Source organism: Ilyonectria robusta (assembly GCF_021365365.1).
Source record: "Ilyonectria robusta strain PMI_751 chromosome Unknown BGZ61scaffold_22, whole genome shotgun sequence".
In the NCBI taxonomy this organism is placed as follows: Eukaryota; Fungi; Ascomycota; class Sordariomycetes; order Hypocreales; family Nectriaceae; genus Ilyonectria; species Ilyonectria robusta.
Genome location: NW_025764456.1, coordinates 268,196 through 294,084, shown reverse-complemented (window position 1 = coordinate 294,084; position 25,889 = coordinate 268,196). Strand labels below are relative to the sequence as shown.

Sequence of the window (25,889 nt, the reverse complement as noted above, 5' to 3'; positions counted from 1 at the left end):
TCACAATTGTGTTGAAGCTCTCTCACGAATCCAAAGGCTTGAAATGGCTCCACAGCAGTCAATCATATAAAGCTGTATAGTCCAATTCTATGTAAAGTTCAGCATCATGATCGAGCGAGGATAACCGAGCATTCATTGTATCTTCTTTTCACTTTGAATGGCTTATGTCCCAATTGAATCCCCAAGACGCTCCAAGACACGATGCCGACACCCTACCATTTCTCTTCCAGTCGCGCAACCACGACTCCAACCCAAACCAAAACAGACGCGTCCAAGAACCTTCCGTACCGACCCACTCCAACCATCTCTCAGCAAAGAAGCCAATCGTGTCACTTGTCCTCCTCCCCTGCCCCAGATGTCGGCACTAAGAGGAGTCGGCCAAGGAGGACAAGGACCACCCCTGTCGATTCCCACTGGCCCAGAGGCGATTGCAGTGCTTGCTGTCATCACAACAAGCGCTTGTCTTCCGAAGACGAGTGTGACGACGGCTTTGAGGGTGCTGACAGCGACTCTGATGCGGAAGAGTCGTGTTGCGGAGACGACAATACTGTCGTCCATGACTATGTCTGGCCCAAGGATCATGAATTCCAAGAGGCACGGCAACTACTATTGCAACAATTACGTCAAAACGTCAAAGTATTCGCTGAGAATACCCAGTACCATGAGCCACCAAAACATCAACCGCCGCCCCCGAAACGCAAACGCAAACGCCCCAGGCCCTCAAAACGGCAGTCCAAACCAACGGACGTCTTCGACGAACTGAACAATCCTGGTGATCAGGAACACACCGACGATGGATTTATTATACTTCCCCGAAAATACCTTCGTTTCCCCTGTCCATTCTACAAAGCAAATCCTAAACGGCACCGAAACTGCCTTCTGCAACACGACCTTCGGAGAATCGAGGATGTCGCCACTCACGTCGTGCGTCATCATAGGAGGCCATCATACTGTCCGACGTGCTCCCGGACGTTTGCCTCGGTTATAGATTGCGACAGACACATGATGGCGAGGACATGTGAGCTCCGCGACCTAGTAATACCAGAAGGGATCAATCTGTATCAGAAAAATATATTGACACAGAAGGACGATGAGCAGCTCACCACGACGGAACGGTGGGAGCGCATGTATGCTACAACCCTCCCAGATGCAAAGTCTTCTCCTTCGCCATTTCTCAATCAAGGCTGCGCGCAGGCAATCTCCGCGGCGCGTGACTACTGGCGAGAAGACGGTTGGCGCTGCGTTTCTGATTTCTTGAGGAACCAAGGCATGCTTGAGGAGGTTCAAGAAGATGACGAGAGGGCCCAAGTGGCACTTTTCAACTCGACTCTCGAGGATCTTCTGACTGAGATTATGGACGAGTATGAACAGGCCTCGAACCAGTGAGTGTGAGAGATGTAGATATATAGAACTATGTTGAGATATTTTTTTTATGTATGGCTTGGTAATATAGAAGAACTGAGATTGACTATGAGCGAAATGAAACGTACAAATGAGCGTGATCGAGTAAGCAGAAGGCAAAATACAAATAAAATGTCGAAACACAGGTCATCCTGGACCAATCATATAGCACTTTTCCCATGTCAAACACCATGCTGGCAATAAGCATTCATCAATTCATGCCATGGGAAACGTAAAACATCAGCTGTGGCTTTCGGGCCCCTAGTTGCCTGAGTCTGGCTGGAGAGCTGTGACGAATTCCCAGAAGTCGTCCTGAATGTATGAATTGTCCGAGAATGGGGCCGGGTCTGCGAGGTTGGCACCGATTCCCTGCAAACTCTCCCGCATTTCTAAAGGCGTCTGGGCAATGGAGAAATCTTGCTGGGGAACAGCGTCGGCGAGATCCGAGCCCGGCAAGCTCTGGGTCTGTGTCTGCTGCACGTATTGGAATGCATCGGGGCCGAACGGTTCTTGTGCCGAGATGCCAGAGTGAGGATGTTGGGCTTGAGCAGATAAGTCGGGCGGGACTTGTTGAGGCTGGGCAAAGAGCTGCTGCTGGCTTAGCGGAAGCGTGTCTGATATCATCGACGGCGGCATCATCGGGCCAGACAGATCTAGAGGAGCCTGGCCGGACGAGTCGAGAGGCCAAACATGGCTGCCATCCAATATAGTAGGCGCCAAGGCTGGGCCCGAAGCTGGATCCGAGTTCAGAGCTTGCGTAGCCTGGGTTGAGGTGGCGTCACAGCTCTCGACCCGGAGTGCGGGAGTGAAAGTGCGGGCCAAGGCTTCGGTGAGCTTGGTCGCCAGAGGCTCCAAGTCGTTTTGACCCTGGGCTTGTTGAAGAAACGTCAGACAAATAGGCTGCGCAGTGCGGAGGATGAACTCATGATACGTCTCAAAAAGCGGCCAGGGAGCTTCGAGGTGCGGGAACAGCCTATACCATCCCTTAATCCACTTTTCCTCATCCGACTTTGCGCGGATATTCTTGAGCCTGTTGTACTCTTCTGCGAGAAGTAATCCGGTTTGCAAGATATCGGCGGGCAGGCAACTGGAAAGACGGCAGTGCGCATTCTTTAAGTTTTCCCCGTCATTTCCAGGGAAAGTGAGACGACATTTGGGACAATGCTCAAGCTTGGGAACATGAACTCGGTTGATATGCTGAAAGACGCGACTCCAGCTAGTTAAGACGGGGTTTGCGCAGCGTTTCTTATGCTTCTCGGGATCCAGCTTATAAAACGGACAGGCGAAGTGTTTGGGGGGAGGTGTATTTCCGGGAGTGTTCGAGATGTCGTTTTCCTCGGGACTTCCGCCACCGTTTCCATCGCCGCCGGCCCCGTCTCCTCCGGAAGGCGTGTTATTGTTGTGGTTCTCCGATCGACACTTCTTGTCTCTGCTCTGTTCATCTCCACCTCCAGAGTTCCGGCGTTTGGGGCCAGAAGTGGTGGGTAAGTCATGTCCAGCACAAGATCGATGTGTGTCAAGGTTAGGTGGATTCGACGACGGTTCGTAGTTCAGATAGAGGGATAGATCGATTTCCCCTGATGTCGGCTCAAACGAGGTTTCTGGCGCGGGATGACTGTTAGTACAGGCTTCAAATACACAGTCAACGTCTCCAACACCAGCGGACACTGACTATGTGGATCCATCATGAAAGCCCCGGTGTTCTTGTGGATGAGACTGGTGTTGATGGTTTCATCGTCGGTAGGATAATGAGAATGGTCAAGGTAGCTATTAACCAAGTCTTGTCGCTGGTTGACGTGCTCTGGGACGATGGAGGCGGAGCCCTGCTGGAGGCTTGCCTCCTTGTTGATGTCTCTGTCTAAGCCCACCTGGAAGGGGCTGGAGTCAGCACCTGGAAGGGAATGGGGGTCGTAGCGGATGTTTGAAGTGTCCATGGTAAAGAGTATAAATAGTGGGAGGCGATAAGATATGATGAGTGAATGGTGAATCTCGGTGTGGGAGCGAATGGAAAAGGTTGAGGGATGCTCGGAGGAGAGAGTGGGAGGGGATCCAGCTGAGAATTCCTGACCATGTTTCCCGACGTAGCAATTCTGTGTAGAAGTTGACGGTTGTGATAATACGACAGGGGGCAGAATCGGCCAGGACCGGGGGGTAGTGTGGCAGGGATAAAACACAGCGGTGACGGCGACGCGCTGGGAAAAAGAAATGAAAAAAAAAAAAAAAGAGGACTCGATCGGTTGCTCAACTTTACAGAGTTTCCATCTCTACGTTCTTCAGAATGGGCCTGAAAGTAAATTATTTCATCCAGGCCGTTGAATTAGCTGAATATAGGCTCATAACTACGCTGTACCGTCCACGAGATCCTCTGGTGAGAGGTAAGGAACTGGTGGCAAGCCGGCAACTGCGCTGGCATCCTCCACACAAAGGTGTGTACTCGGGGAGACCTAGCGCCTTGAACCCCTGGACGATGCGCTACTGGTTCCCTCACTGGGCGTCACAGACGGCTTTATTGGCTGAGAGAGCTCCAATGATGCTGCCAGACGCCAGAGAGTTCCGCCCCCCCCTGGATGGTTCAAGTTGTCGTATCTGCGTCTAAGACAAAAAAGTCTCTCCCACTGAAGAAGCCACTGAAGAAGCACTGAAGAGGCACTGAAGAAGCACTGAGGAAGCCACTGAAAAAGCCACTAGGGGAAAAAAGCCTTGCATGTGAGCCAGGCGCTGTCTCGTGGCGCCGCCAAGGCTGGCGTTTTGTGACTTGGATCTTGCCACTGTTACTGAAAGCCATTGTTATTCCCGCGCCCGCCGACCACACAAAGATGACCAGGATTCATTGAATAAATGCATCCAAGTCTTGTATCGTATCCCACACGCCTACCGGGAGTTTTCTCTGCCATTGAACGAAACGCCTACCTACTGAGCCAAGTCTCCTAAATGCCATCAGCCGTGACAGAAAGACCAGGGGCGTCGGGAGCAGGCATGGCTGGTTGGCAGGCCAGGGTCTCGAGATCCAAACCAGGCCGATTACAGGGAACCTCGACCCCTGTTCTCCCAGCCCACATCATCTTCACACAGGGTTGGACTAGATCAGGTACCAACCATGGCGCAGGTCGTCATCTGGACCGACTGCGCACACAGTGATGAGATGCCTTGCCGTCAGCCTGCATTGCATAGCCTGAGACGGGCCTCGACATCTGGCCGGGCGGGCTCGTCCCTTTTTCCATTTCACCTTCAATCTCATTGACCAATTCCGGCCGTCATCCAGCATTCCGTAGCTCATTGGGCTGGGCGTTTGGCTCCTTGCCTCCAGAGACACGGCCACGCTATCGCGTCAGCTGTTCCCCCAGCTCGTCTCGATGGCCAAAATAGCACAATTCCTCGCTTCCAAGAATCTCCCGTGGCCGAGAAGCAAGCCACCCGTTAACAAACCCATGCAATAAAACCCCCGAGACTTGGCCCAAATTTTAAAGTTACCAGCATGAGACCGCATGGCCATGGAACCCTGGCTGTCGTCGTCGATTCGTGCATGGGAACACCGCATCCTTGTCGCCGACTTCGGCACTCCAGATTCCAGATTGTCAATCCAAACATTCACGCTGGGGGACCATGTCGATCTGCACAAGGTAATGGCACCGCCAATAAATGATTCGGATGGTTCCCTCAAGCATTTTCTTTAGATAATACTTGCCAAAAAGGTTAGTCGGTCTCTTATTAGTTGTTTTCTCTCGCAGCTCGAGTGGTTACTAACGGTTCGGGATTCGTAGTTTCCAGTGGACCAAAGAACAAAACCCGTGGAAATCAAAACACAGCCAACTTGGAAAGATTTCCCATGGACCGAAGGGGCCCCTTAACCTGTAGTTAGCCCTCCCTGCATTATTTATCTAGGTTTCTCAGGAGAAGATGTTTAAATTCACTTGCAATACTTGATCTTCATTCAAGTTGAAGAATCCCAAGCCAAGGGAATAAATTACCCTGTAACAAGGAAGAACCAGATCCACAGTCGAGCTCAAGTGTGGAGTCGTCAGCCGAGCCAATAAATAGAGACGTCCAGTTTTGATCAGCCACTAATAGCGGGAACTGAAATCGCGTCTTCGAGCCGTCCGGCGCTAGACAAGGATGCCCTGAATTCGACAGGCACATGGAGGACCTCGAGATGAGTGGCCATTTCATTCCAAGGGCAAGCTCACACAGGCAACTGGAAATGCTGAGAAATATGGCCAAGAGGAGTTGGGAGTGAACAAAGCGAATGCGTTGCATTTTGAGAATCGGGAATACCACTGCGACGTGATGAAGGAGATAATCGAGTCTCTGGAGAAGAAGCGCTCCCGTCTTGTCTTTTTGGATAGTGCCAGTTCGGATTGTTTTGTTTTGGTTTCCTCTGATGCTCTTGGCCTTCGGGCTTTTAGTTTTCGTCCTGGTGCTCGCTCTGAAGCCGTAATTAGGGCCTGTAAATTCTTCGGGAAAATGACAAAGGACTCAAAGACCTGGTCGTTAAGGGTCCCAGACCTCTGCAGCCAGACAATTCAAATGCTCTTCCCAGCGGCCGGATGCTGTCTCAATTCCACATGGCTGCTCTCGACTACGTAGTCGCAGATGAGCATGTCAAGTACCAAGAGCAGCGTACCAGCTGCGACGCAGGGATAGGTATACTCGGCGACGGGATTTCCATTCTTGAGTAACCCGACCGTGAGATATTTGGCGGCGATTCCGGAGTAGTCGAAGACGCCAACCTGAAGCATAAGACCGTATATGGCTACCACATATAACTCTCCCCACCAACTTGATGGTCAACGTTGAGGGTCAGGTTTGGTGTGTCGACATCAGCTCGAACTCGGCCACGACACGGATTCCCCTTGTCCTTCAGATGATGGCCTCGAGCCATGATGGGCCACTACACAGATGGCACCCACAGCACCCACAATCGCGGTGATTATGCCCAACGGTGCCATTGCCAGGATGATGCTGTCGGCCCAGCCCATGGATTGGCTCATGAATTGCATGGTGACGCTTTCTCCGAAGAGCGCTGGAAGCTGAGTACGATAAGATGCCAGAACTCGGGCTTCGCTGGACAAACTGGTGAAGACGTACGGTGCCAGGCCGGAGAACAAATTGTTGGCAAAGTCGCCTCCCGCATCAGCGGCCACGCAAATGACGAAGCAGACTCCAATGAGGAGCCGAAGTCGTTCGGCGGCCAACATGTTAGGACTGGAAGGTTGGAATGAATGGAATAAATCGTCGAGGATTTCGCCAATCACTTTCTCGTTCCTCTCCGGTATTGATTAATAGAGAGCTATGGTTGGCCCTAGCGACAGCTAAATATTCCGGAGAGCTATCAGACGTCTCCAGGGCTTTCCAGTTCAGGATATGGAACTCCACTAACTTACGTCCTGCTACGGGATGCCGGAAATGGTCCAGACAGCAAGATGGAAGATGGCGCTCTATACATTCTGTGACAAGGACGACCCCCAACCACCCTGGTGTGGGAGATGCAGAGCCAGCGAACCACTGTCTGCGTGGCACTCGCAGATTCGGCATGCGGGACGGCGGGTCACATCTGCATTGCACAATGGAAAGCAAACCGAAGTTGTGACGTGGCCATGCTTCAGCAGCTGAAGGTGCATATGAGTACGCAAGTCCTCGAGAAGGAGACAACATGTCCCCGCTACGGTATGATTAGAAGCTTGTAATTAGGTATCTGTCTGGGGTGTGCCCATATTCGCCCCGCCCTTAAGACTCGGGCAGGCTTATTGTGGCTGCAGCCGGTCAAGCAAGCCGCCAATAGTGTCCTCGACAAGGGACCCCATCAACATTAAAAACAGGAATAGATCGACGCTGCTTTCTCTTTCCCAAAGATAAGGATAAAGTAGATCCCCGAGTTTTGTTCCCCGCCTCGCTCGTTGTTTAATAAGCTACGCCTTTCAGTTTTCCTCATAGCTGGTTTACATATCCTAGCTCCTTTTTTGTACAGAGCCCTCAAGAGTCCAAAGGCTGACTGATCCAGAGACTCTGTCAACCACTTCGGCCTCAATAAACCCAAGATCCACCAGTTTCCAGGTGGTAATCAAAGTTGAAGGCCAACTGCTCCAAGTCATCGGTTACGCTCAAAAGCTTAACCAGATTCCCTGTCGGCGCGCAAGCTCCCATAGCTTCCCCCGCTCGTGTCTGACTTGATGCCCAACACTCTTCAATGGATCCCGAAATTTTGAACTGGCTCACGCCCGTCGACTATCAGGACGTGCAAGACGAGACTTTACAGCGGCAGCAGCCTGGGACCTCGCAGTGGCTCATCGACACAGCTAAGTACAAAACATGGCTTAACACTCCACGTTGCACCCTTGTTTGCTGGGGCTCGCCCGGGGTAGGAAAGACGGTCCTCGCATCCTTTGTTGTCGATCAACTGGCGCGGCGCCGCTCAACAAACAATTCGCGACTCGGCCTTGGCTTTATATTCTTTCGAATCAGTGACTCTGGAGATCAGCGAGCCGAGGGTCACTTTTTCTTAACATTGTTGAAGCAGTTGGCCCAGCACCAAACAATGACGCCTCAGGCGTTGCAAGATCTGTATGATACGCATCGCACCACTGGGCTGCGCCCTTCGGTCCCCGACATCTTGGCAGTCCTCCAGTCGGTGGCCAGGCTCTACGATAGAGTCTTTTTCGTTATCGACGCTCTTGACGAATGTCCCAACGACTCCCGAGAGGAGCTTCTGTCGGCTATGTCCGTGCTCCAGAGCGGCGTTGGAGTTAACTTCTTCGCTACGTCCCGGAGGGATGAGGATATCCCCCGCACTCATCCACCACGGTGGTAGCCTCGTTTTGTCGTTGGAGATGGGCGCGGGTCAGGACGATATCAGACGCTACATCGAACAACAAGTGGCCCAAATCCGAATTATTTCTGATGATAAGGCATTGCAGCTTGCCATCGTCAAGAAAGTCACTGAACGCGCGGGTGCCTCGAACTTGCAGATTCCTGTACTCAAAGCTTGCTCTTGACTCGCTCCGTGCGCAATCTACCATAGAGGACATAAACCAGACGCTAATCGACCTGCAGAGAGAAAGCCCCAAAGCCGGCACCGAAAACCTGAAGGCTGTTTACGGCCAAATGATGGACCAGGTTCAAGGCCAGCCAAAAGGTCTCAGGGATTTGGCAGTCCAGTGTTTCCTGTGGTTGACATTCGCGAAAAGGCCTCTTGCTGTGTCAGAACTCATCCAGGCCGTGACTGTCCAGGTTGGAGACGCCCAACTTCTGCACGACACGCTCCTGCTAGCCCAAGACTTATCATCAGCTTGCCGTGGATTTATCACCATCGATGGTGAAGATTGTCGCTTCATCCACGCTTCAGCAAAGGAATACATCGCCGACTCCCTGATAACAATGTTCCCGGATTCGCAACACCAGCTTCGGATCGCCGATGTCTGTGCTACGTACCTCTCATTCGCCAAATTCAATGACAGCCCATGTCCAACGCCTGCCGGGTTTGAGGCCCGCTGCAACACATACCGACTTTACGAGTACGCTGCAACCCAATGGGGCCACCACGCTCGAGAGGCCTCGGTTTCCAGTGAACCAATGATGGATTTTCTCCAGAACACAGGAAATGTCAACGCAAGCATCCAAGCTCTTCTCCAACCAAGCCCAAGAGAAGCGTCAGGACTACACTTGGCAGCACACTTTGGCCTAAGTCACGTCATAGACGCCATCCTCGCTGCCGGAATCCACCCCAATTGCATTGACAGCAACGGTCATACGCCGCTCTGGTGGGCAGTACGGGAAGATCGAGTCTCAGCCGTGAAGAGCTCGCTGGTACGACTGGACAGTATTACCTTACATGCAATGGTCAAACGGGGCGAACATTACGAAGTGGAACTCATTCTAGATGCGGGTTATGACGTCAATAAACTCGACTATCGGAAGAGAACAGCACTTCACGAGGCGGTTCTATCTTTCAATCCGCTATTAGTAGATACTCTCATCCGGAATGGGGTGAATATTGACGCCGAAGATATGGACGGGGAAACTGCCTTGAGGATAGCCGTCTTACACAAGATGGAAGACTTTGTTCGCATACTTCTCAAAGCGTCAGCGAACGGAAAGGATATCCTACCTTTGGAATGGCAAAGGGCTTTTCGAAAAGGCGATTCGATTCCGGTTCCTTTGGAGCTAGCAGCCACGGATGGGGCTGGGCTCTCCATCAGCTTCCCGTCTCCAGAGCCCAACCCATGGAAACAATCTGACTCCGTGTATAAGAGAAGTCTCATGTGAGTGTTGCTGATGACATCCGACTTCCCAAAGTATCAATATCTCAGCTAAGCGGTGACCGACCAGTCAACTCCCTAACACATGGCCCACCGAAGGCCTTGGCACCACTTTGATACTTGACTCGGGCCAATTTCTATTTCTCACAAACCACAGTGCTATGAGCAATGAGCACTATGTCTACTCCGCTCACGCGCATTTTAAATCTACAATCAACAAAGATATTCGCATACGGTGGAATGTAGTTCGTCGCCCAGATTCTGGCAGCGGTCATTGGAAGTCAATCCAGCATTTTAGCACACTCTCTCAGGTCTGGGTTCCAAACAACGGCATCGAGCTCTTTCATCGCCTAGTGATAGAAGTTGAAAAAGAATTGGTGTCGCTATGCGAATCGAACGAGGCCGATTTGAACGAGTCGGTATGTCATGCTCTGTTTCCATCCACTCCCACCCTCAGGTACTACTGCTCTAGTATCTAATGTCTTCTTTCCACCTCAAGCGCGGCGATATTCTGGAAAAAAAGGGGGAAGACGAAGGCCTATCTGGTAGGCTACTGAAGCAGGGAATGGATTGGATCAATCTTCGGAGTGCAGTACGCGAAATGGCCTACAACTCGCGAAATTTTGCACACGAGTATCACAAACGTCACCAAGAAACAGACTCGATTAAAGATCTACTCGATGCCATCGACAACTTGTCGGACGGTATCAGCAAGCAAATAAGCCGGCTGGACGAGATCTCCAAGGACCTGATTCAAATGGTCAGAGCCCTGGTCACCGAGACTCACATATACTATTTTGAATGCATTACTAACATGACTTGGGCTGCTTCTAGGAATTCAACTTGGTATCCATCAATGAGGCTCGGAAGTCGACAAGCCTGTCGACAAGCATGAAGCGCCTGAGTTGGATTACGGTAATGATTCACCCGGCAACCTTAGATACCTTACTCAAGGGCCCCCCTCCAAACCACTGTTCGTACGTAGACTGCTAACGACTCGTCAGTTCACCTTTCTCCCCCTTACTTTCATATCTGTAAGAACCCTGAAACTCCCTCGGCCTATGGTGGCAGGGGCAAGCATTGATCATGTTTTGCCATATCACAGGGCCTCTTCGGTATGAATGTCGATATTCTCGAATCCAACCCATACTGGTGGTGGTATGTTCCTCTGCTCCAGTTCCAAGGCTCACAGATTCGCTTAGGCCAAGTCGTTAATTGCAAGCAACACAGGTACATTCCATTTGCCGTCGGCACAATGCTCATCACAGCCACTGTGTGGATAATCTTCAAATTGAACCCTCATGTAGGTTTTTCTGAACTTGATCAGCCTTTCCGAAAAGACAACACGCTGATGATACATGAAACGCTACAGCTGGAGGATAAAATTGAAAAGGAGTTCCGTAGGCTAATATGTGGGGAACGGCCGCGAGTGAGAAGATGAGCCGGCCGGATTCATCGGAGGATTGGCAGGGAAGAAGTTAACGGTGATGGGGGTAGGGTGACTCCGACTCTCGAACGCTACCAGGTAGTATTTATAGCGTCCAACTATTAGTATATTACCTATATAGGTTGGCAGAAGTGCTGTTAGTTGGATACCTATGTCTAGGTCAAAGAATAGCCATCTCCTTTAGCAAAAGATACGGATCAAGAAACTTCTCGCTCTATTTCAACCAGATCTGTATAGTTTAAGGTAGTTACGGCTCGCCATTGTCACACTTGTACACCCCGTTGGGAGTGAACAATTAATGGCCTGAGCCCTGAATCTTGGAACCATTCAAGAGAAATAGAACCCTTCTAAATTTTAAACGACCCTCTGGCCACGGCAATGACATCACCATCATGTGGTCTCTTAGAAACCAGTCGCGTCGCCTTATGGCTTTTCTCGCGCAAAGCCGATCAGTTCCCCAATATGCGACTCTTTGGTGATACACCAATCACAGACCGAGATTTAGATCCATTATTGAGACAGGCCAGGTTGATAGCAGCATCAGCCGAGCACCAACCGAGCATCAACCGCAACAATAACCACGCATCAACAGAAGATTTACAACTGTGGCATTTAAATTGCTCTGGCCTTGCAATGTACCATGGAACAAATCAATAGACTCTATCGATAGCGTGTTTTAGATGTCGGACATAATGCCCAAGTGAATTTACCTGATCCTTGGCCATCTTACGCTAGTCTGGATCTGGATAATCGCGATTGTTGGCGGAGCGACCATTTCAAAACAATCAACGCCGCGCTCCGAGATTCTTCCGCTCTATCGTCGTCATCATCACAGCTTCACCATTTCAGCGCTGACACTGACCACCACGTCCATACCGCAGTCTTCCTATGGGGAGCCTTCCGCTCCTCTCTTTCTAGCTTCCTCTCCTCTTCTTCTAGTTCGGAATGTATGCGACTGAATCCGACGTCGCTCGCTGGCTCTTGTCTATCCCTGACCTGCAGAACCATCCCATCCCTCGTGTCTCGGAGCCAGATAAAGACGAAAAGGACTACGGTCCGCCGCGAAAGCGACAGAAGTTATCAAAACCGCAACGTGGAATGCCTTCTCCGACGATTTCAGATTCCTCGTCTCGGAAGAGACGATTCGACGACCTGGACGACCATCATGCCTCTTCAGCGGAATCGGACAGGCCGTTGGACGACGCCACACCGCGTCCCGGACGATTTCTACAATCTCAACAAATACTGCAAACTCAGCCGCTCGGATGGATCCCTTATTCGGTTGAGCGAGGGCGAGGCACGCCTTCGGTCACATCAAGGGCATCTAGCCACTCAGTCGCAACTTCGAGTCGATCAGGTCGGTCGAAACAAGACTCGGCGTCCAACAGGTCATCTCCTTCGAAGCAGTTGCGCAATGCCGAGATGAACGATACTGGATTTACCGTGGGGAGTTTTGTTCTGGAACCTCAGCCCGAATCTCTCCGGAAACTTCGAATCGAGCTGCGGGACTTTGGTGCTGGGTACGGCGTCTGCCCAGCTTCAATGAAGGATGAGGTATGTTGCATTATAATCAGCTTCTTGATGTCCTTGGTTTTGCTAACGGCGATGATCCTCAGATGCTGGCAAAAGATCCCGAGCTCCCCCGATATGCGTTTGATAACACCGAAGCCCCATGCCCCTCGGCGAGTACCATGCCACCTTTCGACTGGGTCGAGGACCTTGTGAGGAGGGCCAACAAATGTCGAATCGACCGAGAGTGCGAGGCTTCCTGGAACGGAGACGTCCACGCTCCAATCCTGGAGCAAGTCTTCCGGGCTGGCCGGTTCTCGAGCATCGACATGGTCGACTTCCGGTGGTGTCCTACAGCCCAGATTCTACAAAGCTTTAGGCCTCAAAAGGCACCCACCAAGATGGTCGACTTTTGCGTCTTTGTTTGCCCTGGCGAGGGTACCTCCGAGGAGAGCGCAATCAAAAACCTCTGTCAAAATAGGCCAGGGCAATCGATAAATCACACCGACCTCGGTAACTTTTGCAAGCATCCCATTGTGCTGTCTATTGAAACTAAGCGTCCTGGGGAGCACGGGGATAACGCCACGCTGCAGATAGGGACTTGGCACTCGGCCCAGTGGCGCAGCTTGCGGTACGAACAAAACCGATCTTCCCGGTCTATTGAGTTCCTGCCTGGCATCATCATTCAGGGTCATGAATGGAGGTTTGTCGCTAGCGTCCTAGATGTGAGCGGCAAGTGCCAGCTCTTAGAAGCCGTTGCGCTAGGCAACACGGGGTCAACACTGGGGGTGTATTCGTTGATGGCCTCGTTGCAACGCTTAAGGCGGTGGATTAAGGAGGAGTACTGGCAAGCCTTTGTTTCGGATATTTTGATCTAGGTTGTGGTTATATATGAATCATGAGTTATGAATAATGAAATAGACTACTGTATTCTTCATCTATCATCTCCCCTCTTCGCCTGAATCTCACTCCCACTCTTAGCCATGTCTCTTGAGCAGCCAGACCTCGAGTCCCAACATTACCCGTTGGCATTGTGGGGCAAGCCGCCTACCAACCTCGTCCCGAGGTTGGTCCGGAAACCCTGTGTCAGCCGGGAAACTATGTGTCACTAAATCCTGCCTGACCTTCATCAACCGCAGCCCAAAATCACACCAAATTTTCGTCTTTTCAGATCTACCACGCGCAACCACAAGATGCCTCGCAGACGCGGCATTCCTATAGTAAAACAGCCTCTGAGGAACCCGTCAGATAAAGATCGGGCCGATCTGACACGACGGGTGCTCGCTGCACTCAATCCAAATACGCCGTATAACACACGAAGTGCCGCCAAAGCTGCTGCATCACCACCCTCATTGCGCGCTGTTGCAGACCAAATTGACGAGAATAGAGAGGCCGTTAGACGTGCTGCTAAGAGGTCATCATCATCTTATGTTCCTCCGAAGCCTCCCGGCCGTCCGCCGCTTCTGACAGCCTCTGAAGAATCCGCCCTGGTTGCGTACATCATCTGGTGGGAAAGATCCGGCTTTGCAGCAGAAAAGTCACAAATTGAAGAGACTGCATTACAATTCCTGCATTCTAGAGGCATCGAGAAAGATCATATGTCAAAGTCCTGGTACTCAGACTTCCGTGGTCGTCATCTCGAGCTCAGGAAGTCATTCCTCAAGGGCATAGATAAGGCACGCAAAGCATTTGAAGTTTCTGACGTCAAAGACATCAAGAAGTTCTTCTCCAACCTTCAGGAAGTTATCTGTGACCACGATATCGGTCCTTCAGAGTGTTGGAATGAAGACGAGTGCGGTATTCGCATCGGATGCCTTCGAGAACGGATCCAAGTCCTCGTGGTCCGCACCACGCGGTCACAACGCTATGAAGTTGTTGATCCCTCGAACCGTGAGTCTTGCACACAACTTGGGTGTGCTAATGCGGTTGGGGATAGTATCCCTCCTTGGCTGATCTTCAAGGCGTTAGCAACAACGTCTTGGGCCAACATAGATGCTATCCCAGGGATGAGGATCGCACAGTCAGATACCGGCTTCAGCAACCAACATATCACGTTCGAATGGCTTCATCACTTCAATGCGTTTTCCTGGCTTGCTTCTACAAAGGCTAAGCAGAAAGGAGTAACTCTCACAGAGTGGTTCGGCTGCGATGAATGGCTTCGAGATGCCTCATCGCCACACATCACATTGACAGCGCCTCCCGCTATTCGTAATGATGAGGATAGAATCTACCGACTTCTCGTAATCGACGGCTTCTCCGGCCACCTAGGCTTCGATGCTATTCAGTATTGCATTCAATTTGATATCATCATTTGCGTGTTGCCGTCACACTCAACACACCTCACGCAGCCGCTTGATGTTGGTGTTTTTCAGCCGATGAAGAACTCACATCAGAAGGAACTTAGGAAGTCTATTCGGGAAGGCAACATAACGTTTTCCCGCGAAGACTTCGCCTCTGCATTCTCAAGGATCTATAAAGACGGCTTCAAGAGACATAACATCATGTCAGGGTTCGAAAAAGCCGGTATTTGGCCCACATCTTCGAAGCCCGTGATCAACCGCATCCTCGCCAAGCACCGCAGAGAGCGAAATGCGATCCATCCGTCTGTTCTTAAGATGTTGCCTTCAGAGACTCGATTTCAGGATGCTCAAGACCAGATAGAGCGGATCTACAGGCGGTACCAGGAGGTCATGAGCTCCCCAACCCTTAAAGCTATCGCCAACATCCGCGACGTTGTGACTGAGGCGGGACTGCTGCATCGAGAACGTGAGGCCGTTGCCTCACACCGGCTTAATCGTATCGAGAAATACGGGAAAAGAAGGAGGTCCGGCCAGCGCGTACGGCCAAGTGGTGACTTCGTCACAAGTGTTGGATTTCCTGAGATTCGGGCTCAACATGAAGCAGCTATGGCAGCAGCAGAGGCCAAGGAACAGCGTTCTCAACTGCGGTCAGGCAGATCTATCATTCTTCAGGAGATAAGGGCTCTCAAGGCTGCTTGGCGGCAGGAAATTCAGTCCCGGGGAGTCAGTTATCTGCCGAGACTAACTTGGAACCAGTGGCTCGAAGAGACCGGCCACCTCGACCGATACAAAGACCTCGAAGCAAATCGAAAGCATCATAATGACTCCCTTAGCCAGCGGCCAAAGAAGTCACTTTCTGAAGCCCAAGAACAAGCCCGCCGTGCCGCAAGACCGATTATCGCGATGGATCAGAGTGCCTGGCCTGATGATGATGATGACGTCGAATTCACCCTCACAGGACCGCTCCAAGAAGAGGAAGACGATGAAGATGATGAAGTCAATCTCATAGGGTTCAGTGACCTAGGCGGCGAGGAAATTCCTGATCTTACAACGCCTCCAGGGATAACATCATCGCCGCCCCCTAGTGCCTTGGATCTAGTCGATGACGCCGATGACGATAACATCACAACACCACAACTTCCCGACCTAATGCCAACAGTACGCAGATACGATAACATCAAGAAGATGCTGAAGGAATTTCGTGACGATCAGGCTACTAGGAAGGCGGAGACAACACATCGTCAACAGGATCCTGATCGGCAGCCAGAATCAGGCCCTAGGAAAAGGCGGCGCAATTGAGGCCGAAAATGTGATTTCCGCTATTTTCTGTCAATTCGTGTGTTTTCAGCTATTTCGTAGCTTTCCAACGAGCCTAGTTACGGCTTATTTCCTTTTTAAATGACTCTGTCATAAAGTCTGAAAGATAAAGATCCTGAAATTGATGATTTTACAGCTTGAAGGCAGCAGCTTACGTTGACACACATTTTCCCGGCTGACACAGGGTTTCCGGACCAACCTCGGGACGAGGTTGGTAGGCGGCTTGCCCCACAATGCCAACGGGTAGTAGCTTTATTGGAGAACTCCAAAAATACCTGGGCCATCTCTGTGGGGGTTGTTCATAATTTAGGGGTCCCGTGTAAGAAGTTTCTTGTCTCTCAACCGACGAAGAAGAATGCCAGACTGGTTGAGGTAATGTTACGTCTTATCCAGAAGCGGCTCGAAGTTGCGAACTACGAGCTGGCATCGTACACGAGTGATAAGCCAATTTCACAAGAGATTCCGAATGCGAAACAGTCCTTCCCTCTCCCTTCTTCTGATACTGTAAGTCAGAATTACGAACCCTTGAAGATTAAGAGTGTAGAAATAAGATGTATTGCGTAGTTTATCGACAGTACGATAAGGAATACCCAGGGACTCTGAAGTTTACAGATTGGGTTTAGTCGATAAGACCCGGCTTGAAAATGCCTGAAGGAGCAGAAGGACACCTAAGGTATGATATACTCGATGGAGCTGGGCGCCAACAAATAGTGCCTTGATCGGCCACGTCCCACCTCTCCACAAGTACTTGGTAGGGAGTGACTGGACTATGAGATTTGTCTCGTGAAAGGGTGAAATCTCCGAGTGCATTACACACGCTGAAGCCTTGAAGCTGCCCTGCTTGTAACTTCCGCCTCAGACTCTTAGTTCGAGCGATAAAGAACATGACTATTCGCTAATGTTGGCAGGCAAGCTGCCGTTAAAAAAGCCATGCAGCTGACTCCTGCAATTGCTCACGCCTTTCACCGGATTGTTCCAAAGGAGGTGATGTTATCTACGACATGCATCTGCCCCGAAGAATCCTTGCTGGCATAAGTGTGATTATTGTCTATTGAGATGAAGAGATTTGTGGGTAGGAATCTCATCTTTACCGTCCTAAGCGATGGTTGGAAGTAAGGGAGGAGTAACTTAAGTTGATAGAAATAACGTATTTTACCGTTAGTGTCTTAGCTGATCTGATATGGGAAATAATAGGGAAGAGCATGGGTGGATTCACTTGATTATTTCCTCTCTTCTTCTCGCTGGCCGAGTTGCTAACTCTCTTAATTTTCATCCCGTTCAGTCATGGTTCACGAGTCTGTATAGGTAAGACTATCGACCCGATACGCCTGTAAAGTTGCGGAGATGGAAATCTAATTCAGTTACAGGCAAGAGCATTGGCCTTACTGAAGCAAGTAAGTTTGTCCCTCGCATTCTGTAGAGGTTTGATATTGAGTGGGCGTCTGACAAGCCGGAATGGGATATACAGATGCTTTGGTTTACTGCCCAGACTGGAGTAGTGATTCGTTTGACTCTTCGCTCTGTTGCCGAGATTAAGGAGTAGCCTGGAGCAAGTCAAAGCAAGGCTCTCTATTTCGTCCAGTTATTTGTCACAAGTCTGGGATGTTGCCCGGAAGAACCGGAAATGGCTGAGAGTGGTTGAGAAAGTCAAATTCCTGCCTAGGGCTGTAAATACCCATGGGTACCCACGGGCTGGGTACTCATTCTAAGCTTGTGGGTACCCATAGGAAAAGAATATCGCTAATAGGTGCCCCCTGGTCTATTTACTCAAATTTTGCTTGGGTGCCCATGGGGCCCTGTGGGCTGGGTAATTTATGCCCTATTCCTGCCGATGGACCCGAAACTCCGCAGCTAGTCCTGCAACATACCAATGTGCTCTCTTGCCATTAAAGGATATGTCACTATAGAAAGCTGAAAGTTCGCCCAAGTGAACGCTCGTTCGGCAAATGAGCTTGGTAATGAGTGTAGTTACGCAAATCATTCCAAGTTTAGGTCCCGACGTCAAGGTTCCCATAAGAATGCCCAGCGTCGAGGCCCTGCTTCATCGAAACCCGTTCAAAACCAGTCATCATAACTCCCTGGGTTTCAAGATGGAAAAAAAAATATTCGCAAGTCACACATCCTTGTGGATCATCCACTTTCGATACATGGCTCTCAAGGACCCTCTCATAACCCCGCCGTTGCATGTTGGCCAAGCAGGACAGACCACAATGAAATAATACAACCGATCCAGTACCTCAAACTCAAAGGAAGACCTACAACCAAAGATCTTGGCCCTTTGGGAGTGATTATAAATCGAAGCTGACTAATTCCTACATGATAGCGTCATTCCGGAGCGGGGTGCATTTAAAGGTGAGCCACGAATATCTCCCTGTTCAAATCCTCAAGACCAGCAAGCATGGCGCAGACTCAAGGAATCCTAGATCTTGGCCAAAGCCTCATCCAGAAAGGCCCTCGAAAAACTCTGCCAGCATCTCGTCGGGTGCGGGCCATCCACAACCACAGTGTCATTGTCGATACTACCGACGCCGTCTATGTCTGGGAACACGATTACTACCCTACACTCTACGTCCCACAGAAAGATGTCGAAAATTGCGAGATAAACGACAAGGAGAAGATACCTAGTGACGGCAAGGCCAAGGCGACGTTGGCTGAACTCGTCGTTCTTCCACATGATGGCCTCGATGGGGTGAAGATTGAAGGAGTGCTTCGTTTTAGCGACGACGATGGTCTTGGGGCGCTGGCGGGCACCCTGAGGATTCAATTTGGAAGCATCGGTACGTTCTAAGCCGAGGGAGTATCGTTTGGAATACTTACACCAGTTGAGACCAATGGCTCGAGGAGGATGCCCCGATCTACATTCACCCAAAAGACCCTTTCAAACGGGTTGACATCCTTCCATCGCAGCGTCGCGTCCAAATTCAGGTCAACGGCAAGATCGTCGCCGATGCAGCGTCATCGATGCACTTGTTCGAGACAGGGTTGCCGACACGGTATTACTTACCGCTCGCTTCTGTCGATCAGAGCGTTCTTCGTCAGAGCGATCTCAAGACGAGGTGTCCATATAAGGGCGAAGCCGAGTACTACCATGTGGTCGTCGATGGTAAAGAGGTCAAGGACATAGTGTGGTACTACCGGCTTCCCACGCACGAAAGCGCAGCTATTGCAGGGTTGGTGTGCTTTTACAACGAGAAAGTGGATGTCATTTTGGATGGCGAACTGCAGACACAGCCACGCAGCAAGTTTGCTTAAAGTTGTTGTGATTGTATTGATAATGTGTTTCAGAAGACGAGATGCTCTCGGTGAGACTTCGATTGGCTTTTGTTGGCTGCGAGGTTTAGGGTAGGCTATCATTCCCTCCCCCTTGTAATTCAGATTGGCCTCAACAATTGGCATAAACATAGTAAACAAATTGGAGAATTGTCCTATTCCTGCGTGGACCCACTCGGAGGTTTGGATGCCGGTGATCTCCGCTCCGTGACATCACTGGGGCGGCCCCTTTGATGGTTCTGATCCACGGCATGGATGGGCTTGGCCTTAATCAGACGTTGCAAATGATCTTGTTTGCCACTGAACTAGCGTGTTCCGGGGGGAAGTCGACGCAGACATTGGGCAGAACTGGGGTTTTGCTGATTCATTCGGCCTTACCAGCTCGCATTTGCCTTGCCAGCTCACATTTACCCAAGTCCCCAGCTTCATCCCAGCTTTATGGAGCACCCACAATCCCGCCACCCATGAGAAAAAACCAGTTGCCGGACCCAAGGCCCACAAGGTCTCACTCGCCAATCTCCCATTCGAGCTTAGTACGCGGGTTTAGCGGCAATCAATCCTCGTATTGTCGAGTCGAGATGCGTCCAAATACGGGATTTGTGGGAGCACACTCCACCACGTGGTGGCTTTAACCCCTATCAGGAATTTACCCCCTATTAGGGATCTAATAATAGCGGTAGCGCCTTGCCTCAGGCACTGTAATCTCCACCACGTACTTAAGGGAGTGGACTGCTCCCTCCAAACAATTCTTTCTCGATGAGCTTCTGAGCTGCAAACTGTCACGCGATCAGATCAGATATTCGACAGGTTTCCTTCATCATGAAGCTTCTCAACTCGTTCACCACGCTGGCCGCCGCCGTGCTGCTCCTGCCAGGAGCCATGGCCGGCACTTACAAGGGCTTCAGCATGGGAGCCAACAAGGCCAACGGAGCCTGCAAGGGACAGGCGGATTGGAAGACGGACTTCCAGACCATCAAGGGCTGGGGCAAGGGATTCAACGCCGTCCGCCTCTACGCCGCCAGCGACTGCAACAGTAAGCTCCAGAATATCCCGAACGTCCCGCAAAGTAAACATCGAGGCTGACACGTCGGCCACAGCGCTCGCCAATGCTGTCCCAGCTGCCAAGGCTGTCGGCATCAAGCTCCTCGTTGGCGTCTGGGCTACCGACGACGCTCACTTCGGCGCTGAGAAGGCTGCTCTCCTCAAGGCGATCAAGACCTACGGCACCGCCTGGATCGCCGCCATCAGCGTTGGCTCCGAGGATCTCTACCGCAAGGACATTACGCCCCAGAAGCTTGCCACTCAGATCTACGACGTCCGCGGCATGGTCAGACAGTACAACAAGAACCTCAAGGTGAGTGAATGCCTCGGTCCGCCGCGCATGCTTTGTCTAACCACTGACAGGTCGGCCACACCGATACGTGGACTGCTTGGGTCGACGGCACCAACGACGTCGTCACCAAGGCCTGCGACATCGCCATCACCAACGGATTCCCCTACTGGCAGGGCGTCAAGAGCCAGGACGCCATCTCCAAAAAGACGTTCCAGAACTCCTTCTGGGCCGTCCAGAAGCACGTCAAGGCCGTCAACTCGAAAGCCGCCGTCTGGGTCGGAGAGACCGGCTGGCCCACCGCTGGTGCCAACTTCCAGGGCTCATTGCCGGGGACGAAGAGCCTCAAGAACTACTACACTAGCGTTGCTTGCTGGCTGTGGGCCAAGCCCGACACCAGCGGCTTCTGGTTCACGGCATTCGACGCCCCCACGGCCAGTCCCGAGGTCGAGAAGCACTTCGGAGTTGCTGACTCGAATCGCAAGCTCAAGTTCACCTTGCCTTGTTAAACGACTGGTTTACACGAACACGGGATTTACGGCGCCTAAACTTTTTATTTCATTGGGATGGGTTTAATATACAGGGATAATTACTACATCTTCAGTACATAATTTAGAATCTACCAGAAATAAACTTCAGGTACTGCACTCTAAGATTCAAGGCAAAGGGCTCCAATCGCATATCTACTTGCGGAATTCGAGATGGAATTCCCAAGTTCGTACTTTGATAATTTGTGACACTCCCAGTGGTGCTTTGTTACAGGCGGTCAGGTTTCGCTATCTACTGAAGGAGGTTTTATTTTGCACCCGTGGCTGGTACGGTCCACCATTCTGCAATCTTGACTCGATGATCATGAGTGTTTGTCGACTCTATCATGTGGAATGAATAGGCTGACTGCGGCCGTTGACGGCTCATAGAATAAAGGAGCTAAATTAACACTAATGCATTGTTACATATCCAACAAAAGAAACTGCAGGTGTAATGCTTGGTGCGTAGTTCCATACGGAATACAAGGAATTACCTCTAGTAGAGACCGTTTACTCTGAGTCCGAGTCGCTCGACGAGTCGCTCGACTCCTCCTCCTGTGAGCTGAAATATCCTTTCTCTTGTCGCAACCTGAACTCGTCAATCACGGCTATCTTCTTCTGTTCCAAGGCCGTCAAGTCAATATCGTTGTGCCAGCCATCAACGTCGTCCGGGACGTCCAGCATCAAGTGTGCTGAGTCTTTGATCGGGCAGCTCGGCAATGCGTCCGTGACGAGCACCTTGATGACGAGCGGCATCTCTATTACCAGCGCCGAGAGCTCCTCGATTATCTCGTCGCCCTTAGCTGCGTCTTTGTCTGGCCCTCCCAAGCGTGAGAACGAGTCGAGAATCACAAAGACAACGTCGTTCTCGGGGAGTGCCTCGAGAAGTTTCCGGAACAGCTCCTTGGCGTACTTTGATCTGCCTCTTGACTTTTTCATAAGGGTTTTGTTCTTGAGAAATGATAGGTCGGAGGTTGGCCGCTTTTTCATTATGAATTTCAGCAGCTGACCGTTGAAACTTTTGAGGATCGCCTTCGGGCCTGAATCGGCATTGGTCCGAGAGTCGTTCCTACGCAGGCCGCAGAAGAATGACAACACAGCGTAGTTGGTCGTCTTCTCGATTGTGAAGGCCAACGTAGCGGCGGTGAAGCTCAGAGCGTTGACGAGTTCAATTGGTGCCGTCTCAGCTCGCACATTGAGCATCCGAGACTCGGTCAGCTTGAGCCAGTCGTTGATCACGTCCGAGGCCATGATCCATTGTACTCTGTCTCTTTCTTCCAAAGTCAGGTTCGATATCCCAGACATACACTCCGAAATCTGATTTTCTGGCATGGGGTCGAAGTTGTCAAGGCCCGAGAGCCAGGTCTTGATCAGCTTCTCCATTGTCTCAATCGATATTATGCTGCCTGTCCGCTTGGGTGCGGTGATGGCCATCGACGACCGGCGGGTCACTGTCATAATCTGTTAGCTCTAGCCCATCTATATGGCAGTGGAGCAATATTACTTGTCCCTGTCTTTGGGTCGAAGTTTGGATTGCTGGCGAATAATGAGTAGGCAGCGTCCAACACTCTGCATGTAATCTCCTCTATGCTTTTTTCTGCAAGTTGCGGGTCCTTTACATTGTCTCCTTGTTGTCATGATCAGCTACAAGGTTCGATCACTGCGGCGTCGGGGATTCCAAGCTTACCATTCAGCAATTCCGCGAGACATTTTTCAATACGAGAATTGCCTGCTTCGATACGGTAATTGCTTTCTTCCATTCTGCCTAGTCTGTACTGTGTGCAGATGTCAACTTCAACTTGGAACTGCTTGGCCTTCTCCCTCATGGTGTCGACTGCCTCTTGGATGTCACCGCCTTTGTCCTTGTTCCTCTTAATCTTTTCTGTGACGAGTTAGAAGTCACCCATCGCCTTCTGTCCCGTGAGAAGGAAAGCAACCTACCTCTCCAGCTACAAGAAACCTTTTCGATTATTCGCTCCAGCACAACGAAGACGGAAAGAAACAGCTCGTCGGCAAGCTGGTGAAGTTCTGGTGACCTTCTGTGAACTTTTGACAGCCTCTGCACTTCGCACAACTTCCCAGGAATGTCAGCCAGGGCTGCCTGCATTTCTAGACGCTGGGCTTCATGGCTCTCAACAGCCTGAAGCCGACAGTTTGGTTAGTGACTTTCCTAGGGACATGGAATTTGAAGACGACTTACGACAAGAATAAGCGAAAATCCACCGGAGATAATCGAGCCGTAAGCATCAGTTGGGACCATACTGAGCAAGGCCGTGATGGTGTTCTTGTGCTTGTTGGCGCCTCTGTAGCACTTCCGGATGAAATCCTTGACCGTTCGTGTGTTCTCCGACCCTTCCTTATGCTCTTGGACCAGTTCCGCAATATGAAGCACGTAGGCGAGATCATAGTCGGCTGGGTCTCTGCATTCGATCTTCAAGTCTTTGAAAATCTTTCGCTCCTGTAAGGTCTTGGTGAACCTCTTGAGCGTCTCCTGGAATTTTTCCATCATCTTTGTCGATTTCTCGTAATATTTGGCCTCGCTGCACTTGGATTAGCGAAGTCGTCGAAAGATATAGATAAATGGTCGCACCTTTGAGCCTCACCATCCGGTCTGAAGCGATCCAAAGGGCTCACGAACTTCGGGGACGCCATGGTAATCCCAGTCGCTTCTTCTTCGCCATCGTCGCCATCGCCAATGTCAGTTATGCGGTTGCTAGAAGGCTGCCCATCGACTGCCTCGACAAGCGTCCCGGTGGCCCGACGACAAATCTCACGTCCAGCCTTCACCTCGACGAACTCGGCAGCAATATTGCTGAGGACTCGTGCAGGCCGTAAAGCTACACCAACCGGTCGCTCCGGCGATGGGACGATAGCTGGCGCCATTTGTCGGGAATTCATTACAAGAGCGATGGGCCGGTCTCCAAGACTCTTGTGGCTAAGATAAGGCGCTCGGGGGGTTGGAATTAGAAATCCGCCGAGGACAGATTGCGTGAAATCCAGTTGACGCTGTGCAACAAGGATCCTGGCAGTCACATATGCACTTCTCGTCGATTCAGGCCAATGGAGTGATAATCCAGCACTCTTGGCCTTGGCTGTCTTTCAGCTCGCTAAATCATGCGTCTCGAGCTCCTGGTAAGCGAATCAGATGCTCCAGACTTGCTTTTGAGGCCACTGGCCCCCAAGCGACTGCTTGCGCGAGGCAGCCGAAATGTGATCCGACTGGTTCGCCCGGTGGCCTTTTCTGGGTAGTCAGAGAAGGTAGAAACGGCTTCCCGCGTCTCTCCCACCATCCCAGTTAATACCGCAGCACTTCTCAATTGCTCAGTTTTATGGAAAGGAAGACACAAGCGTTTTCTTCTCTCTTGCCAAATCTTTCTATCTTCCATCCCACCAATTCGCGGTTCTTAGAGCCGAACACCTTCGAAGTACTATCATTGAACAAAATTGGAATCGAGCTGATCTCCAGTCGACCAGAACCGCCTCACCAGAACCCCCTCGCGAAGGCTTCTGTGCGCGAGATGGCGACAGCACTCGGAGAACCTCCAATCGTAGAGGTAGACACGATTGGAAATGCGACCCGAACATCCCTCCAACGGGATGATACGACAGACGCTCCACCTCCAGTCGAGACGTTGGGCGTGGTCTGCGACGTGAATGGTCAGAACCACGTCAACGGTCAAGAAGAAACACTTGCTGAGACGGCCGATATGGCGGCTCAAGAAGCTCCCATTGATGGACTTGGCCATGGCGATAAGGATAGGACTCCAACGAGTAAACCGCGCGAGAGCAACAACGATGCGGATGAAGAATCGGAAGAGGATGGCGAGTCTGGCGACGACAGGTACGGCGAATTCGCTAAGCTTAGGGCATCACGAATCAACACCGACACTTTATACAAGATGTATCTCAGAAGGCTCAAGCACCAGCAGAGGTCGGAGCGCAGCGGCCGGCAGACCAAGGAGAACAAGGCCCCAAAGATGGTCCGAGGCATCGTTGACTATGTCAGAACACTGGAAGATCGAATTCAGAAATTGGAGTCGAGTAAAGTTAAGAGGGTGCAGAAGCAGAAAGAAAAAGAGAGACAACAGACGGACGAGGAGACTGGAGTTGAGAGGTCGGCACCGTCGGATCCAGTCAACGAGCGGAGAGAGGTCGTGGCTGAGATCAAGTTATTTCACGTCGACGGAGAGTTTGACTCGTACGGCAACTGGAAAAACAACAGGCACGAAGAAGGATCATACCAATGCCTCCTCGACACCAATAGCTTGATTCGAGCTCTCTATAGCTGGACTGAAGGCGTGCCCCCACCTCGCATCCACCAAGAACCTCTAGATCCTGAGCACGCAGACATCCTGGTCTTTGGAATAATGTCGAAGCCAGTCGCGAGCTTTTTCCGTGATCGGCTCGGCCTTGGGGATAAGACTACATCGCTCTCCGTTCGGATTGGAAAGCCGTTCAGGCCCCTGATCCGAAACCTCCAGCCCGTGAGAGACCAACTTGCCAAGCTGGAAGAGAAATATCGGTAAGCATCCGCAG

The 25,889-nt window shown here is 51.1% G+C and overlaps 9 protein-coding genes across 9 annotated transcripts; 6 read left to right on the top strand and 3 right to left on the bottom strand.

Moving 5' to 3' along the window:
• Positions 1 to 151: 151 nt before the first annotated feature.
• Positions 152 to 1,412, top strand: BGZ61DRAFT_459109 (uncharacterized protein). The gene has a single exon (XM_046246854.1). It carries the CDS (start codon positions 202 to 204, stop codon positions 1,384 to 1,386), a length of 1,185 nt encoding a protein of 394 aa, XP_046099242.1. The 5' UTR covers positions 152 to 201; the 3' UTR covers positions 1,387 to 1,412.
• Positions 1,413 to 1,577: 165 nt separating this feature from the next.
• On the bottom strand, positions 1,578 to 3,335 carry BGZ61DRAFT_591767 (uncharacterized protein; the record flags this gene model as incomplete). The annotated part of the gene is made up of 2 exons (XM_046256698.1): positions 1,578 to 3,002; positions 3,074 to 3,335. 2 exons carry the CDS (start codon positions 3,333 to 3,335, stop codon positions 1,663 to 1,665), a joined length of 1,602 nt encoding a protein of 533 aa, XP_046099241.1. The 3' UTR covers positions 1,578 to 1,662.
• A 2,586-nt stretch (positions 3,336 to 5,921) lies between these two features.
• On the bottom strand, positions 5,922 to 6,596 carry BGZ61DRAFT_536902 (uncharacterized protein; the record flags this gene model as incomplete). The annotated part of the gene is made up of 2 exons (XM_046254470.1): positions 5,922 to 6,128; positions 6,318 to 6,596. 2 exons carry the CDS (start codon positions 6,594 to 6,596, stop codon positions 5,922 to 5,924), a joined length of 486 nt encoding a protein of 161 aa, XP_046099240.1.
• A 989-nt stretch (positions 6,597 to 7,585) lies between these two features.
• Positions 7,586 to 8,206, top strand: BGZ61DRAFT_362600 (uncharacterized protein; the record flags this gene model as incomplete). The annotated part of the gene is made up of 1 exon (XM_046241375.1): positions 7,586 to 8,206. One exon carries the CDS (start codon positions 7,586 to 7,588, stop codon positions 8,204 to 8,206), a length of 621 nt encoding a protein of 206 aa, XP_046099239.1.
• Positions 8,207 to 10,055: 1,849 nt separating this feature from the next.
• Positions 10,056 to 11,190, top strand: BGZ61DRAFT_104748 (cora-like Mg2+ transporter protein-domain-containing protein). Its single transcript, XM_046236871.1, has 6 exons — positions 10,056 to 10,413; positions 10,488 to 10,568; positions 10,658 to 10,687; positions 10,759 to 10,811; positions 10,884 to 10,956; positions 11,026 to 11,190. Exons 1-6 carry the CDS (start codon positions 10,132 to 10,134, stop codon positions 11,092 to 11,094), a joined length of 588 nt encoding a protein of 195 aa, XP_046099238.1. The 5' UTR covers positions 10,056 to 10,131; the 3' UTR covers positions 11,095 to 11,190.
• A 1,008-nt stretch (positions 11,191 to 12,198) lies between these two features.
• On the top strand, positions 12,199 to 13,487 carry BGZ61DRAFT_362441 (uncharacterized protein; the record flags this gene model as incomplete). The annotated part of the gene is made up of 2 exons (XM_046241362.1): positions 12,199 to 12,654; positions 12,717 to 13,487. 2 exons carry the CDS (start codon positions 12,199 to 12,201, stop codon positions 13,485 to 13,487), a joined length of 1,227 nt encoding a protein of 408 aa, XP_046099237.1.
• Positions 13,488 to 18,549: 5,062 nt separating this feature from the next.
• Positions 18,550 to 19,519, top strand: BGZ61DRAFT_459102 (uncharacterized protein). Its single transcript, XM_046246853.1, has 2 exons — positions 18,550 to 19,003; positions 19,054 to 19,519. Exons 1-2 carry the CDS (start codon positions 18,625 to 18,627, stop codon positions 19,476 to 19,478), a joined length of 804 nt encoding a protein of 267 aa, XP_046099236.1. The 5' UTR covers positions 18,550 to 18,624; the 3' UTR covers positions 19,479 to 19,519.
• Positions 19,520 to 20,185: 666 nt separating this feature from the next.
• On the top strand, positions 20,186 to 21,479 carry BGZ61DRAFT_459100 (glycoside hydrolase superfamily). The gene is made up of 3 exons (XM_046246852.1): positions 20,186 to 20,529; positions 20,594 to 20,850; positions 20,901 to 21,479. The coding sequence occupies exons 1-3, from the start codon at positions 20,316 to 20,318 to the stop codon at positions 21,333 to 21,335; spliced, it is 906 nt and encodes a 301-aa protein (XP_046099235.1). The 5' UTR covers positions 20,186 to 20,315; the 3' UTR covers positions 21,336 to 21,479.
• Positions 21,480 to 21,863: 384 nt separating this feature from the next.
• Positions 21,864 to 24,251, bottom strand: BGZ61DRAFT_482587 (uncharacterized protein; the record flags this gene model as incomplete). Its single annotated transcript, XM_046249412.1, has 5 exons — positions 21,864 to 22,804; positions 23,041 to 23,235; positions 23,295 to 23,493; positions 23,554 to 23,893; positions 23,944 to 24,251. The coding sequence occupies 5 exons, from the start codon at positions 24,249 to 24,251 to the stop codon at positions 21,864 to 21,866; spliced, it is 1,983 nt and encodes a 660-aa protein (XP_046099234.1).
• Between the last annotated feature and the right edge of the window lie 1,638 nt (positions 24,252 to 25,889).